We start from the raw sequence: 18,852 nt of genomic DNA, 5'->3' as shown, positions 1-18,852 counted from the left end.
ACTTATGTCTATAAACAAGTCATCTGGAATATTTCCTATCCTCCGTTTATCTTATATCCTTAATACAATTTAAATATCCTATCACTATATCATCCTAAAATGTATCCTATCCTTATCAAAACAAGGATTCCAAAAGCTCGTGTGTCAGGGTTAAACTGAAGCGTGAGCTCTACCTGAGTTTCTGCATGCTTCAATGTGAGCCTATCCCAGCTTCCCCCATCTGGACACCTCCTGGCCAGTTGACTCACCGGATGATGAAATCGCTCAAGGCGATGTCACAACTCATAGATCAGTGTTTTCTGATTTTTTTCTTCTTCTAATGGAGTACATTCCGCTGTTTAAGTTATTTTTAGAAGTTGAGATCTTCATCGTGTGGGCTACATAGGTTCATGTGATCTATCGAGATAACTCGAGCTCAACACAGTGAAGAAGTAGAATTTAAAAAAAATTCGTGAATGTTCTAATTTTATTATATGTACAGCGCCTGTCTATATGAGCACAGTCACCTCGAATTTAAACATTCTATCTATCTATCTATCTATCTATCTATCTATCTATCTATCTATCTATCTATCTATCTATCTATCTATCTATCTATCTATCTATCTATCGCTCTATCTATCTATCTATCTATCTATCTATCTATCTATCTATCTATCTATCTATCGCTCTATCTGTCAGTCTGTCAATCTGACTGTCTGTCTGTCTGTCTGTCTATCTGACTGACTGTCTGTCTGTCTGTCTGTCTATCTATCTATCTATCTATCTATCTATCTATCTATCTATCTATCTATCTATCTATCTATCTATCTATCTGTCTGTCTGTCTGTCTGTCTGTCTATCTATCTATCTATCTATCTATCTATCTATCTATCTATCTATCTATCTATCTATCTATCTATCTATCTATCTATCTATCTATCTATCTATCTATCTATCTATCTATCTAATCTAATCTATCTATATTTATATGTATATCTAAATATCTATTTAAATATGCATCCTTTATTGTTGCAATATTTGAAATGAACATAATATTAAGCCTATTTTGAAAGGATTTAATCCAATAGTATCCTATAACATTCAATAATATCAAATATAGCTTTATTTTGGCTTTATCCAATCTTAAAGGATGGAGGTCACACTTCTTTAGACTCCCCCCCTCCCCCATTCCGCGAACCTTTTCAATTTTTGTGTGTTTAAAGAGTCCCGCGAAGAACTACATTTTCATATAATCACTTCTGCTTTCCGTTGAATACCTACTCATTTCAACCGAGGTCAAAGGCCAAGCACCCCCGAGGAAGCCTCTTCGTGAACCTATATTTACATCTACATCTGCGGAAAGGAAAAGAAAAACAACACCCCAATGAAATAAAAAGTGACGTCTATTCTTCGTCTGCCCCCAGGAACTCTCCCGAAGAGGAGATACATTCCTACTTAGAATGTTTACGACAAGCTGGTTGCAGTACCGGCACCAAAATGAAACAGCGTGTACTTTTAACTGATGTGTATACCATCAGCTGGCTGTGAATGGTTTTACCAACTGTAGATGTTCGCCTTGCTTACATCTTTACGGCTACTTCTATTAGTAAACCAGGTGATGTAGTTCATTGATGTCTGCTTACTTTGATAGTTGTGCAAACAAATGTTTATTTACGTAGACGTAGAGTCTTGTTGTTGACAATGATTTTGTCTAGAGGGAGAACAACCTACAATACCACATGCTAGAACACAATCATGGTATGCTCCAAGAGACATGGAGAATGCAAATTGTTTTGTTTAGTAACTCATCCAGATTTTCAATTTTAAATCTGCACACAGAGTCGTCGTTAGGATTGGTTCTAACAAGTGGGTGGGTTGGGGGGGGGACCTCGACAGACTTCCTCGTGGCAATATCAGAATAAATTCAGCCTCTACAACTGAATACTCCGCCTAATAGTACTCTTGATGACATTAGAAACACACACACAAAATTTCTAAACGTAAGAGTTATGTTAATGTTATAACAATGTTAATGTTCTATCAATGTTAATGTTCTATCAATGTTAATGTTCTATCAATGTTAATGTTATATCAATGTTAATGTTATATCAATGTTAATGTTATATCAATGTTAATGTTATATCAATGTTAATGTTAAATCAATGTTAATGTTATATCAATGTTAATGTTCTATCAAGATTAAACATTACCCTTAATGTTATCATTCAAGTAAGCAATATTACTGGAAATAAGTTGAAATAAGTCGACGCCTCTTTTTCAATCCAATTATGAATAGAATTAGGGTGCTCAAGGACTGCAATCTATTGAATTCATCTCAGACTTACAAAAATCAAATAATAAAATACTTGTGAAGGAAAGCTTTTGATTTCGGGAGAGTTTTAAAACAACAACAAACAAACACACACACACACATACAAATATAGCAAGTAAAATAAAAAACAACATTTTTTTAAAAATAAAGCTTACATTCATTGACATTGCATCAATTATTTTGATTTAATCATGTAATTATTTTAAATAGATCTAAACTAAAAATAAAGATGTGTACGTTGTGGAAACAATTTTAATTCATTATTTTTTTTATAGCAATTTTCATGTGTTTAGCATTGCTCGTTGCACTATGGTTCAATTACTTTTGTTGACCAGTGTGTGTGTGTGTGTGGTTATCTGGAGAAGCTTCCATGGTGGAAGACCGACGTGCTTGCCACTGAGCTATTCAAGCACTTAGAAAAATAGAGGACTCCCCAGACTATTGTTTCAAATGTTTAGCAACACAATTCTCTACACAATTCTTATCGCCCTTTAGATTAGTACACTTCTATATAAACTATAAATATTAATTATGACGAATTGCTTAACAAATTGGTTATTTTTTGTTTGTTGTTATCGACTAGGAATAATTGTACATATTTTCAACTTGATCGTAGAATGGGAAGTTGGAGAAATAACTTGTTACAGACAGACAGACAGACAGCTTGGTAACAGCATTAGACATCAAACATGTTTTTGTTTTAGATATACTTTGAGTCGTTCTCACCTGATAACCATTTCATTGAACGACATTCTGTTTGTAGGCTCAAATCATTATAAGCGTCTGGATAAGGCAACAACTGATTTTTATAAGGGGGCCAATAGGTACATACTATGTAAAAAGTATGTATGAATTATGTAATTACTATGTAAATACTGTGTATGTACTGTGTATTTATTACATTTACTGTGTATGTACTGTGTACATACTAAATTAAATGTGTCTGTACTGTGCATGTACTATGTATATTCTATATTTACTGTGTATGTACTATGTATGCTCACTGTATGTACTGTATATGCACTGTGTATGCACTGTGCACTGTATATGTACTGTATGCACTGTGCACTGTATATGTACTGTGTATGTACTGTGTATGTACTGTGTATGCACTGTGTATGTACTGTGTATGTACTGTGTATGCACTGTGTATGTACTGTGTATGCACTGTGTATGCACTTTGCACTGTAGATGTACTGTGTATGTACTGTGTATGCACTGTGTATGCACTTTGCACTGTATATGTACTGTGTATGCACTGTGTATGCACTGTATATGCACTGTGTATATACTGTGTCAAAACTGTTCCTATCAATCAAGTGTTATGATGCATTACACAAAGTTCTCATGACGGATCTGAAACGTTCTCTGGTAGGAATTAAGGCCCCTATCAATTAGATGATCCTATCAGGAGGCCCGAAGTGATTTATTTTCAAGCAAGCAGACAAAACATTCCCACAATGCTCTGTTAAACAATGTCTTCATTTCCTTCATCCACTCTGGCAGACGACTGAGTGCTATGGCAATTTGGCCAGGTATGAAACGCAGAGGCAGCCATTTTACAGGTACACCATAAAAGTAAGAAGAGAGAGAGAGAGAGAGAAATCTAGCTACGTTATTCATGTGCGTAAATGAAAGAATTCCCCCTGACACTCAACCTACCTTCATTTACCCCGCTCTTTTTCTACCCATCTCTCTCTTTCCGTCTCTCACTACCAAGCACACATCGAGTCACAATCGTGCGCCCTGTTCCCACTCACACTTGCTGCTTCAGCAACGACGCTGCGCTGTGTGTGCTATCCCCACTCAGTGACTTCAAGATATACAGATATGTGTATTTCTAGATCTGACTTTGACTATTGTGTAACGACCTGCTAGTTTCACACAGCACGTTTACAAATCAAGTTAGACACGTACACACAGGTTCATTCAGTAGAACTAGCAGTTACAATTCTGTTTGAGTAGAACAAAACTTTGGCGGGGAGGGGGGGGGAACAGGGCGAACGAATATTGGAATCTGTGACTTTAACCTTTATAGGACTACTCAGTAGGTCTACATTATATATATATATACACCAGTGGACGTAAGAGTTATTGCAAAAGTATGAATTGTGCGTAAGTCGTTCTGCATTAAATAGCGGCCCCCCGCCCCGACCGTCAGGTGGAAGTTAAAAGTAGAAATGATCAAACTCTCTTGTAAGTTGTATGTTCATTGATATGAATCTTTCATAGTGTTCGTCCAATTCATTTCATTCAATGTTCTTCAATGAACCGTTTTGGAATCGATTTCGAGGGTATGTATGACATGAAGCTAACAATAAACATGTTAGTAGGAGTATCACCTGGAGGGCTGACAGGTCCCCTTTTGTCAGGTCCCCTTTTGTCAGGTCCCCTTTAGTCAGACCCCCTTTAGTCAGGCCCCCTTTTGTCAGGTCCCCTTTTGTCAGGTTCCTTTAGTCAGGTTCCCTTTAGTCAGGCACCTTTTGTCAGGTCCCCCTTTTGTCAGGCCCCCTTTTGTCAGGCCCCCCTTTTGTCAGGTCCCCTTTTGTACTTTCTGTACGTTCCTACTTCACCTTCTCTCCCCACATCTCTCTCTAACTTAATCTCTCACTATCTTTCGCACCCTCACTCTCTCCGCCTATTTATCTCTCTCTTTCTAGATCTCTCTCTCTCTTAAATTATCCCCTCTCTCTTTTACTCCCTCTCTCACTCCCAGTCTCTTTCTGCCTGATCAATGAACGAACATGAGTACAAAAGCTGTGCCTGTTCAATGGTCAGAAAACCCAACATGTTAAATTACAACTTGGTACCAGCTGCGGTTCATTACGTTAACCATGTCTAGGTTTTTTTGTTGTTGTTTTGTTTTGAGTTTCTAATGCCACTTGCTCTTCCATTGTGAAGCTATGGAGCAGTAGAAGAAGTAATCCTGGTTCAATGTGGGAGGCAGTTCATCAGACTTTGGGAATGAAGCTCGGATGGCCTGGCCCTCTCCAGATTGTTGCTCCAGAAATTCAAAGTGGTTTAATGAGGAAGGTTTGAAAGAGACTAAATTTGAAACGTGTGGAGGTGCGCGCTGGGAGGGCGGGGGGGGGGGTTGGTAAGTAGCAGAAGGCCCAACAAGATAATGAGGCAAGAATACGTAGCAAAGATAAAACTAACTGGAGGTTACGTCACTATTAAACATAAAGTTGGTAGCACTTGAACAAAATGGCACCATTGGCTACCTGATTAGTTCTATACATAGTAGAGTGTGATCTAGCTCTAATTACTGAGACCGTTTACCCCAAAACATACTGTGTTTATAAAACAATTTATACGAAGGGTAACATGTGAAAACTAAGTATTCTAGTTCTTTTTTTTTTCTTTCTAAAGTATGAGCACATCATAAACGTTGACTTGATGCGTTATCCGATTTGGTTGAAGGTTGACATCTGAACATCTTGCTAACATTTCTCAGACCACACTAAGGCTCAAAAACCTAAGAAACCTACAAAGAATTAAAAATAAAACTCGGGGCCACAGAAACAGAGTCACAAGATAATATGAAGGTTTTAAAGACGAAGCATTTAAAAAAATCGAAAGGTCCAGACCAATGTTTTGTTTCAAACTTCAAAGAAAGCGATTAGGAAATGTCATTGAGAAAAATAAACTGTAAAGATAGAAAAGAAGATAAGAAATAAAATTTTTTTTTTTATACCTATATGTTCCAATAGTGATACTGCAGTATTATTAAACGAATGGATCTACCAGTAGTGAGCACCTTCCACTGCTACATTGCGTTTACCTTACCTTGGGAATGCTACTAAAGCTAAGACTTGCATTTGTTTTTAACATTTTAAAGAGATTACAATGCTCTTTACAAAAGTACTTATTGGCATACGTCTTTGTCACATGGGAAAAAAATGTATACGACTGTTTTGTTTAGGATCTGTCTTTAAAGCTATTAGACACTTGTTTAATGCTACATTATTTTGGTGCGGTAAATAGTCAGACGTCATTGTTGGCTGCTACTAATACACTGAAAATTGTAGCTATACAATTTATATATTTTTTTTTTTTTGTAATAAAGTGTGTATAATTTTGTCCCAAGAAAGGATTTATATTTTGGCAGTCTCGTTAAAAAAACCTTGGATTTCTCTCGATGACTAGATCTAGAACTATTTTCTTGTAGCTGTCGATTCAGAGAGGGTAATATATCTCATTCGATTTTAGAGTTATACATCTGTAATCTCTAATCTTTGTTCTCTAATATGTGAACTCTAAATCTATAGTCTCTATTATTGTCACAACAATTTACTGACATAACTGTTTCGCAGGCGTCATTATATAAACTACGAATCCAATGGACCTCATTCACCAATCGTAAACAACATTTAGACACGTGATTCTCTATCTCTTGTATACAAATTACGATCTAATTTTTAATACACAATACCTATCTCGAGACAGTTTTTTTTTTCGTTGTTTATCAATATTATCACGTGACTAAATGTTGTTTGTTTACGATTGGTGAATGAGGTCCATTTGCCTTTTTATTGTCTTCCAACATGTTCCCAGCCACCCTACAGAACTCTCCCAAATATCTCAGTGCTGCCAACTACCATAAACTGCAGCAAGGTGAGAACAAACTAAGGACTCCTACAATAACTAGAGGTGAGCAGAACTCGTCAAAGAAAGCCCTGTTCAAGAGATATGTATAATACAAATCAAATCTCATCTTGGGACTGGGAGCTAAGAAGTTTTTTAAAAGAACTATTTTCCTTCCTTCCTATCGGGGTGAGTTATTGTGACGTTCGTTGGGTGCCTGTGTGCATGCTAAGAGAAACACAACATTTAACGATTGCCTCCAGACGTTGCAATGCCTCGCCTGTTGTGTTGCTCCTATTCCATGTGGTCCCAGGTTTATGTGCGCCTATTAAAAAGGTGAGCAAGTTGACTGCATTGTTCTATATATCATAGTAATAGGTTTCGGGCAAAGAAACTTTCAGAAGCTGTGCTTGGTAGGTTTGAGTCTAGGCCTGAGTAGTGACTGCATAATAATACACACTACACACAAATCATGAACACGACATAATGTGCTCATATTATTTAAGTTCAATGTGCTGAATATCTCCTGGGTGTGTTAAATGTTATACCCAATGTGTTAAAGGTCAACTCAGTGCAATAAATGATTGACTCAAGTGAAATAGGCCTATAAATGATATAATTCTAGAATTTTGCCTTTGTTTCACTGCCCGAGTTGAGCTACTATGTATCAATTTACCTATTTTATTATATAGCAATGAATGTAGGGGTGTTGTAGAGATATTATTGAGGATCTATGCATAACTTTAGATAAACTTATATGAACCCAGACCTAAGACAATATAATAATTCTCTTATTTTTATTCATCAAAGTAACACTGCCTTTCATTTCATTTAAATAGATATATTTCAATTATAATAATACTGTTGCATATGTCCCCTTGTTTTGAGTTGAGGGCTCAATCTCGCGCCTAATCACACTGTGCAATGCATGGGGATAGCAACTTATAATACTTATATTGCGGCTGAAAGAACACCTCTCTGAAAGAACACCTCTCTGAAAGAACACCTCTTTGAAAAACACTTTCTTCCAGGTCGAAAGTGAGAACATTTCCAATTATTAAGTACACGATGACGACTGTCGTGTCTGAACAAAGGTTTGAAAAGAGTTGTAACAATGATATTTTAGTTTAGTGTAGGTAGTACCAAGGGCATTCACTGTGGTCGTGAGGAAATGCATGTTTTATTATTATTCCTGTAGTGTAATTAATCCACATCAACAATTATGTTATTTCCGATTCTTTGATATGCATAAAAAAAAGGTAATAGAATAAAACATAGACTCAGCAATTTTTCGTTGTTGTATAACTGGTTCGATATAGATGTGTTCACAATTCACAAAGTCTAATTACTTTATTATTTGAAAAAGATTCATAGGAAAAGTGGATAAGGATCTAAATGATTTTTATAGAATCTGTTTGGATCAGAAAATGATTGCGTTCAGAAGTAGTACAACAAACCCAAACGATAAAGGGGGGAGAAGCAAGACAGTAAGAAAGGGGAGGTAATAGAAGTAATGCATGTAACGTAAATAGCTGCCAAATTGATGAGCAAGGGGAAAGAACTCAACAACGTTTTGTTAGCTCAACGTACCTCCACTACTCATTCTACAGACTTGTGGCAGACACACAGTTTTATCAAGTCACTGACTTACTTGACCTCTCTCCCCCGCCCCATGCTCCCTTGTTTCTGAATGTATGAAAGAACCATCTTCCATAAAAGCACCCCTCTCTTCATTATTACCCTACCTACCTACCGCGCCCACCCCATGCCGAAATAGCAGAAGTGTGCTCTCTCCATGTTTTGACGTACACCCACGATATACCATCTAGGTCGCGCGTGGCAGTCTCATAATGGTTTACAGCCTCGACATCGTTTCGCGTGACCCATTTTTTTGTTAGTTTATAACACTGATAATAAACTTGTTAAAAAAAAAAACTGGACATGATAAAGAAATGAGGGAACGATAAATGGAAATATAAAGAAAAACATTCTAATTAAAAGAGGAAGATTGGGAGAAAGAATAAATAATAAATAATAAAAAAAATAAACAGACAAAATAAATATACAAGCAAAACCTTGTTCAGGAGGCCATATTGAAACATCACTAATAATAGAAATTACAAAAGGCTTAGAAATGTTAAACAAACATACACAAAATTATCGTTTAACTTTCGAAATACATAATACCCATAAATTAATATTATTTAGAATCGTTATAGTGGCTATTTATTATAACGTCACCGATAGCCCATAGCCTAAGGATAAAATATATATGAACATTTTAAAATTATTTTCAAAATTAAGGTTGCTAATTAAAGAGTGCCTAATTTTCCGGTTCCTTATTTTCCGCCTTGTCAAAAAGTGACTAATTATCCGGTGCCTAAATTTCCGGGTGCCTAAATTTCCGGGTGTCTAAATATTCGGGTGCCTAAATTTCCGGGTGTCTAAATATCCGGTGCCTAAATTTCCGGGTGTCTAAATATCCGGGTGCCTAAATTTCCGGGTGTCTAAATATCCGGGTGTCTAAATTTCCGGGTGCCTAAATATCCGGTGCCTAAATATCCGTAAATTTGCGGTGCCTAAATATCCGGTGCCTAAATTTCCTAAATTCGCTCTGAGGACCTCCATGAAAGTGTGGCGCCAAGTTGCACTAGGATGTCATCGCAACTCTTATTATGTGTAATTCATTTTGTCGGAAAACATGCGACGCTTTGTCACAACCTTACTAAGGGCTCGACTCCCAGTTCGGTATAGGATTTCCTTGATTGAGACCCGATCTCTATAACTGACTCATAAAATCCGACTCAGCCATCTTTGTTGAGCCACATTTAGTGTTTTTCAATTTCGGCAGATGACTATTCACTGCACTTTATTAATTGAGCCCAGCCACTGGTAAAAATGTGTAACCTCTCTAGACTAAGCTCTTGGAATTAGGTGACTGTAGTTTGCTTTAGATTTTATATCGCAAAGCGATCAAAATCATCTGTTAGGAAGTTTTAAACTAAAAAATCTCTGGAGTTTTTTTTTTTAATTTAAAACCCCATTTAGCTACGCCCATGCACAGGTACAAGGTGAGTGGTTATTCCATAGCAGTCAATATCTTTTAATTAATATCTTCTCTTACACTAATGACTTTTCAAATGACATTCTTTTTTTTTTCTTTTTTTTTCTTTTCAAACAATATAGTGCAACTACTGCTTATATGTAAGTAGCCCTAAATATAAATAAATTTACTTAAAGTATCAATTTATTTTGATTAAGTCATCGGTCCTACAAATTTGCATAAAGAATTTGGATACTAAAACTTTTAGTATTCTTTTCCACAATGTCACCACTGGGGCACCTCAGGTGGTAAAAAAAATTAGACTTGACTCTTATAGTTATGTTCTAGATTGACTTACCGTCGACTCCAGAGCCGTCGTAAGACATGAGCACCTCATGGCGACCTTCTTTTTTGGGCTCGTATTCTACACAAATAGTTCCATCAGCATTGTCCCTGACCTTTGGGCCTAACCCGTTTCCAGACGGCATCTTTATTTATACAGACTTGTGGTCAGTCCCTGCAATATAGATACATACATTCAATGGAATACTTAGTCTTGGTATACATATAGCTCTATGGATAAAGTATTGATATAGCTATGGTTTAGGTATAGATATATCTCAATGGTCTAGGTATAGATATAGGTATTGAACCCATGAAGAGTTTGCAAGCTAAAAGAAGGAATAGTTTAAAATACATTCCAATGTAAGTAGCATCTTTTACATGTAAAAAGTGTTCGTAAACTCTTTAAAAAAAAGACTGTTATTAAGTAATAATGTAATGCTGAACGCTTGTACTTCTTTAGAAAGTAATTAGTGACTATTTTTTCATGACCACTGTATACCCCTATCAGTTCGGGGGCAATGAACCCCTTCGATTCACATCACATTCACTACGCCACTGATTGTAATGACACCACAAGATAAACTAAGTTGTGTGATACACTTTGACACGTCCATATTGTACCATTTGGAATCTGATCTCTTTATAAATTCTCTTGGAAAGTTCAATATTTTGAAAAGGTTTCACAAATTATCATATAATGTAACATGTAGTGTGTCAGCCAATGTGTCATATATATAATTTTATTGAATAATGAAATCAATAGACTATATCAATAGACTATATCAATAGACTATATTTTGTATTTTCATGTGTCAAAGTAAAAAACTATCTGTGCAAAGTGTAGTTTCAAAAATTAGATCTAGATCTAGATCCTTTCCATCTAAACATGGTAAACAAAGCCTAGATCCATGAAATAGTAGGCCTACCACTTTTATAGAGTTGGGCAACTTATTTTTTCTTGAGGGTCTTAAGTTTGTTTTAGGGCTACAGTAAATACGCCACGGTTCCAAGGAACATTTATGCCAAGTTTTATTAAGATTTGTCAAACGGTTTTGATTTCTTTGCGGGAGATACATACATACATACATACATACAGTGCTTTTTTGTAAAAAAAAAATAGGTGCCGGTACTCAGTGATGAATTGCCTAACTTTTAACTACTAATATATTCATAATAAACGTTAAAATACAAGAAAAGTAATTATCTTTTCCCCACATTGAAAAAGGTGCCGGTACGTCATACCGGTGCGTACCGTCACAAAAAAGCCCTGCATACATACACACGCCTTACTTTCTACTTTATAGTACATATAAATATATATATATATATATATATATATATATATATATATATATATATATATATATATATATATATATATATATATATATATACTTTATAGTACATATATATATATATATATATATATATATATATATATATATATATATATATATATATATATATATATATATATATATATATATATATATATATATATATACTTTATAGTACATATATATACTTTATAGTACATATATATATATAGGTATCGGCAATCTGAAAGTGTCAAAAATGAAGAGTTTTATTTAGACGTCAGATAAAAGTGCAAACTCAGCTATTTGAAGAGTCTACTTGAAGGAAAAATAAAACTCTAATGCCGACCAAAGATACACACACTCATACACTCTTATATACAGACATTCCCACACTTCAACCGGTTAACCCCATCTCGAGATTCTGTGTGTGGATATAAGAATGAAACAATTATTTCCACAGTATTGAACAACTTACTGTACCACAGACAGTGCCGGAGTTTTGTAAAAGGAGGCCCTGAAATTTGTTTTGAAGGCGCCTACCCTCGTCAAGCTTTACTATAAATGCACTTATCACTCTATGAATAAATGTACCAGCAAGAAAGACAAACAGTTATGCGCTGTCGTAAATCTGATTATAAACAAATAGATTTTTCTAATACATATCGAATAATACAGACATAACTGAAATATAAGTACATGTAGATATCTGTAATACAATGCTAGAATTACTATCAGATCAACAAATAACTGTAATACAAACATATCTCTAAATGTATTTAAAATAAGATAATTTCAATGGTTCGAACCAATGAAAATGCTGGCTGACAACAATTGTCCACCTCTGCAATACTACTATTTATGATTTGCCATAGGTGTTGCACTACAAATATATTGATAAACAAGGTTACTAAGACAGCTTGTGTGGAAAAGTAAAGTAAAGTTCCCCTTTCAGACCTTGTGATCTTTAGGGCAGATGATGTAAAGGTCATCTGTTTCTGTGGCCCACGGTTAACGTGGGTGGCATGTGGCTAGCACAACGACCAACCGCCTTTTTCTTTTCCCCAACTAATGTAAGGTACTCATTAGAGCTGGGTGGACTCAGAGGCACCCAAAGATCCCGAAATTAAAAATCCCAGTTTTCACCAGGATTCGAACCAGGGACCCAAGCCAAACGCTTTACCGCTCAGCCACCGCACCACCTTACACAAACTAAAAATGGGATCCCGAAATGGTCTACTCAGGCAGGTAAAACGGCAGGTTTCAATATTTTCAGCTTGAATATCAGAAACTCTGAACTACAAACGATCAACAACCACAACCCTATCCCCCGCTAATACAAACGATCAACAACCACAACCCTATCCCCGCTAATACAAACGATCAACAACCACAACCCTATCCCCGCTAATACAAACGATCAACAACCACAACCCTATCCCCGCTAATACAAACGATCAACAACCACAACCCTATCCCCGCTAATACAAACGATCAACAACCACAACCCTATCCCCGCTAATACAAACGATCAACAACCACAACCCTATCCCCGCTAATACAAACTATCAACAACCACAACCCTATCCCCGCTAATACAAACTATCAACAACCACAACCCTATCTCCCGCTAATACAAACTATCAACAACCACAACCCTATCCCCGCTTATACAAACGATCAACAACCACAACCCTATCCCCGCTTATACAAACGATCAACAACCACAACCCTATCACCGCTTATACAAACGATCAACAACCACAACCCTATCCCCCGCTAATACAAACGATCAACAACCACAACCCTATCCCCCGCTAATACAAACGATCAACAACCACAACCCTATCCCCGCTAATACAAAAAGAAGTGACGAGAACATTTCGAAAGTGTTGCCAATATATTTGTTTTTGTTGGTCCTACTGACGTCATGATAACACAGAATACGGAGATGTATTGATGTGATTATTATTACATTGTTAATATTCACATGTATTCAATGCACCGATAGTAATGAATATATGGTTCAATATGAACCTGGTGTAACTGATGTTATAATTTTTATTGAATGATTATCTAATTGATTTAATTGTTTTGTAAGGGGCCAATGTATATTCAAGGTCTCAAGGAAGAAACTTACCCTTCGCTACATGTATAGGTAGGTGGTATACTCTCCTATGATTGAACATGAAACACTGCTTAATAATAGTTGTTCTAAATTATATTAGAATTAAATACATACTAAATGCATTCTTTCGCTTTTAAAACAAAGGTAAACATTTTTTTAAAATGTAAGCAGTCTGTATGACAAAACAATACTTAATTTAGTAATAACAATTTTCTTCATGACATTATAAAAAACAACAACAAAAAAACAACAGCGAAACTTTTGCAAAAATGTGTTAAAAATATACTCCCCTTACTTTGGTAGTGTCCCATTTTTTTTACTATCATTAGTGAATAGTCGTAAAAATAGTGCATTTTATAAAAAGAAAACTGCTTGCATAGTTAATTTGAAAAAATTAAACTTTTCGCTTTCAGAGAAGAAAAAATGCATCAGAACTTTAAAAAATATAGAATATGATTTCAAATTTTCAATTTTTCTAGTTTTTGAGATCTAAACTAGACGGGGCGGATTGACAGACAAACAGACCAGACAAAACGAATGGCGAATATTTCCCTTTTTGTGCCGCTGAAAATACATTTGAGATTCGCCTTGTGTGTTGGCCTTCATATTTTGGTGAGGGTCTGGTGTGGCCAGTGGGTAAAGTCTATAGCTTTAAGACATCTTACAATGTTTATCACTTCACCAGTTGTAAATGGGATCAAAGTTCGATCTGTGCTGATGATATTTATCTCCTACATCCTGAGACATTGAAAGATCTGCTTCCATCTATCACATCCGATCATCACTTCCTGACCCACCGTGGAGAGATTTGAATCACAACTTTCATACAGCCATCTTGGCTATTTATAACACAAGGGGCGCTACCGGTGCAAACGTTCAGATCATCGGCTGAAAGCCTCGAAAATGAGAGAGAGAGAGAGAGAGAGAGAGAGAGTAGCTTATAGGATCACGTGCAATTGTTTGTTAGATAAAGCTAACACTGGCAATATTTGTAAATACTATGGGGCATATTCGGTTGTTAAACCGGGTCAATCATTTTAACATAGTCAGAAATTTGCATAAGTTTAGCCTTAACATTTAGTCTAGGTTCAGACCTTAGAATGAATGTTTTTGGTTTATGGAGAGAGTCGGGCAAATATATGATAACTTTGGTCAAATACTTAATGGCTTTGAAATGAGGTTATACAAAGGTTATGAATGAGGTTATGAATGAGGTTATGAATGAGGTTATGAATGAGGTTATCAATGAGGTTATGAATGAGGTTATGAATGAGGTTATGAATGAGGTTATGAATGAGGTTATCAATGAGGTTAATACACATAGTTTTTACATTAGGTTCGTTGTATGTTTATTTGTTTTACATGTGTCGGATGATCCTTTCTTAAAGAGAAAAAGTAATTAGGTCATTAATAATATTTCTTTTCTTGTATGCTCCAATTTTAATTATATAAAACAATTCTCCTCTCACACACACACACACTCACGTACACTACATTCTACGTACTCTCACACTTTTTCTCTAGCACACACTCTCACAGATTCTTTCATCTACACTCACACTTGTCACAAGCATACACGCTCACACATTCTCTCATACGCTCTCTCAAACACACTCTCTCAATGCTCTCTCAAACACACACTCTCTCAATGCTCTCTCAAACACACACTCTCTCAATGCTCTCTCAAACACACACTCTCAATGCTCTCTCAAACACACTCTCTCAATGCTCTCTCAAACACACTCTCTCAATGCTCTCTCAAATACACTCTCTCAATGCTCTCTCAAACACACACTCTCTCAATGCTGTCTCAAACACACACTCTCTCAATGCTCTCTCAAACACACACTCTCTCAATGCTGTCTCAAACACACACTCTCTCAATGCTGTCTCAAACACACTCTCTCAATGCACTCTCAAACACACTCTCTCAATGCTCTCTCAAACACACTCTCTCAATGCTCTCTCAAACACACACTCTCAATGCTGTCTCAAACACACTCTCTCAATGCTCTCTCAAACACACACTCTCTCAATGCTGTCTCAAATACACTCTCTCAATGCTCTCTCAAACACACACTCTCTCAATGCTCTCTCAAACACACACTCTCTCATTGCTGTCTCAAACACACTTTCTCAATGCTCTCTCAAACACACTCTCTCAATGCTCTCTCAAACACACTCTCTCAATGCTGTCTCAAACACACACTCTCTCAATGCTGTCTCAAACACACACTCTCTCAATGCTGTCTCAAACACACAGTCCAGTCTCTGTTTTACACACTCTCACACAATCTCTCTCACACATACACTCTCATACACTTTCTCACATACACACTTTCCTATACACTCTCAAACACATTCGCGTACACTCACACATTCCCACACACTCTCTCAAATACACACTCTTACACTAAATACTAGCACATACATTCTAAATACACACTCTTTCACACACTCTCTCTCACACACACTCAGACACAAGTGAAATGTGACGTGCCTGCCAATCAAGAAATGAGAAAGTGAAAACAAACGTATCATTGATCCTCTTCCAAACTTACAGCTCTAGATATTAGTTAGAGCCAAAACATCCGAGTGTATAGACATTGACAAGCTGACATAGAATTGACAGTGACATGATGAAATGTTAGAGATACTGACAAGACATTGGCAAACAGATGGTAAATAATAGTATCAACATTTACAAGATTCATTTAATCATAAAGAACTTTTTAAAACAGTGTGTCTCAAAATTTTATCAGTGGCGCCCACCTAAATGAAATTAAATTCGTCGGCGCCCTCCCATAGACAGCTGGGGACCAGGAGGAACGCTGTAGACTCCAACAGTAGATTCCGGAACGGTTTTAGGAATACAATGAAAAGGAAAAAAAATCGTAAATATATAATGATCGCATACTAGAAAAAGTTCTTTCTGGAGAGAGATGTAACAGGTTTTCCCTATATCTAGCAAAGGTCTGGGGAAGCGTTGTTAGTTCTACCAGCAGGGGTCCTGGCGGAGCCCCGGCACTTATCATTTTCCTGTGTTCTGATTTTCAGAAATTCGTTCTCCTGGTGTCTACAATGCCTTTTTTTCTCATAGTAAGAAAAGCAAATGTTGAAAAATGTTTTAGTTAAAAGGGGTGGGGCGGGCCGAAATTGAAGTGCTTTCTTGAAATCAGAGCGTATAATACATCGTGGTAAAAAAAGTCGAGTGGCAGGTCTAATTAAGTCAATAAATAAGGAGACGACGCTGGCCAACTTTATTATGCGAGGAATATTCTCGGTACTTCTATAATGGGCGCGAAGAATCAAGTTAGCGGAGACGTTTTTGAAATGTTTTCTTCCAAGAGTGTTTAGTCCATATTAATGCAGCCGACAACGGTTAACATTTTAAAATGTCTGATTAGAAGATGAAAGAACGTCTTTTGCTTAACAAATTCTATTTATATTCTATTTTTTTTCATTTTACTTGGTTAATACTCAACTTGGATTGATAATTGCAATAAAAAAAATATCCCCTTGAATATTACACTTACTGGCTTTGCTCCCCCCCCCTCCATCTTTTCCCTGGACATCGCGCCCCCCTTGAGATGACGTCGGGCGTGCCCCACAGTTTGAAAATCGCTGATTTAAAAGAAATAGAAATAGACTGAATAAAAATAAGACAAGAGACTAAGGCAGGGGAGTGCAGCAAGAAGGCAGGGGAGTGCAGCAAGAAGACAGAAGATGAAATTGGACTAGCATGATTTTAGTCAATTCCTAGTTCAGTGGACGACAACAACAAAACTATTGAGGTAGTCATAAGTGGTGCGCTCCCTAGTGAGACTAAGGCTAAGACTGCTTTATTGATCCTTATGAAAATTTGTTGTGATTACAAGGACACTTTTCTCATATACAAACAAATTGACAAAGGAAGTTAACTCCAGAAGACAGTGTATATTTATATTACTTAATGTGAGCCTTAACTCTTTCTCTCGTAATTATTTACCACATTCTGGTGGAATCAACGTTGGTATCGTCAGTTTGGAGAGAAAGAGTTAAAATTATCGTCATCATCATCTTTCCTTTTGCTTTCCTCGTGGAACATATGGCCTCAGTAAAAAAACACGCCACTTTCCACGGTCTCTTGCTAGTTTTTTAATGGCTCTTTCCTGTCCTCTCGGCTTCATCTAGTATACTGCGTGGCCATGTTCTTTTTGGTCTTCCTCTACGTCTTGTACCCTGGGGGTTCCTGTCTAGCTCTGCTGTTGGTATCTTTTCTAAGGGTGTGACCAATCTATCTCCACATCCTCTCTAGGATCTGTACCTCCATATTTTCCTTGCCACTCATCTCCCACAGTTTGGTGTTTTCTACTTTGTCATACCAGTGTATTTTAAAGATATTTCTCAGGCATATGTTGATGAAGGTCTGCACTTTTTTTTTTGTTGTTGCTTCAGTTGTGTTCTCCATATTTCAGAAACCTTCAAATAAACTGATCCAATGTCCAAACAATCAATGCTTGTTCGGTGAAGTACATTTTGTAGTCCTGATTTAAGCCAAAAAAAAAAAAAAAAAAAAAAATTCACTTTGAGTGTTCTTCACTTCAACAATTAACTTAAATTATTCTTGGAATCATGAAACGATGGTTGCACCTGCATTCCTGAAAGTGTGTAGGAAAAACAAAATCAGCCTCTCGTTCAATCAAATCAGCCTCTAGTTCAATCAAATCAGCAGGGCCACACCATGTCACGCAACAACAGAACTACTCGACGCCTATCATAACAAACAACTATAACTAGACGTGAGGTCTGCAATCAAGATAGAAGTGATTGGTACACTCTCCGACACCTGTGTAATTACAAAACCCTATCAGTTACAACGACACTGCACACCTGTACACTAGTTTTACATTTTTTTAAAATTCTCCCCCCCCCCTTTTACAACAACCACAACTGACTAGGTACGATACGGTGTAGCCTCAAGGTATCAAGCATACGGTGTAGCCTTAAGGTATCAAGCATACGGTGTAGCCTCAAGGTATCAAGCAATTTCATGACATTCTTTAAAAGCATCAGGAATCAGTTTTCTGACTTGCTCGAATGAGTTCACATTTTATTCACATTTTAGCCACCAATTAAC

At 36.6% G+C, this 18,852-nt stretch overlaps 1 protein-coding gene across 7 annotated transcripts in view; it reads right to left on the bottom strand.

Annotated features, from left to right (window-relative positions):
- The window catches only part of LOC106057208 (filamin-A-like), a 79,382-nt gene that overhangs the window by 31,992 nt on the left and 28,538 nt on the right, over window positions 1–18,852 (bottom strand). For all 7 annotated transcript variants that reach the window (XM_056020766.1, XM_056020767.1, XM_056020765.1 and 4 more), the window contains exon 2: window positions 10,303–10,461. In XM_056020766.1, coding sequence (XP_055876741.1) covers window positions 10,303–10,432 — 130 coding nt within the window. In that variant the 5' untranslated portion in view covers window positions 10,433–10,461. The remainder of the gene's footprint in view (window positions 1–10,302; window positions 10,462–18,852) is intronic.

Source organism: Biomphalaria glabrata, chromosome 2 (assembly GCF_947242115.1).
Source record: "Biomphalaria glabrata chromosome 2, xgBioGlab47.1, whole genome shotgun sequence".
In the NCBI taxonomy this organism is placed as follows: domain Eukaryota; kingdom Metazoa; phylum Mollusca; class Gastropoda; family Planorbidae; genus Biomphalaria; species Biomphalaria glabrata.
This window is presented reverse-complemented; position numbering and strand designations above follow the sequence as displayed.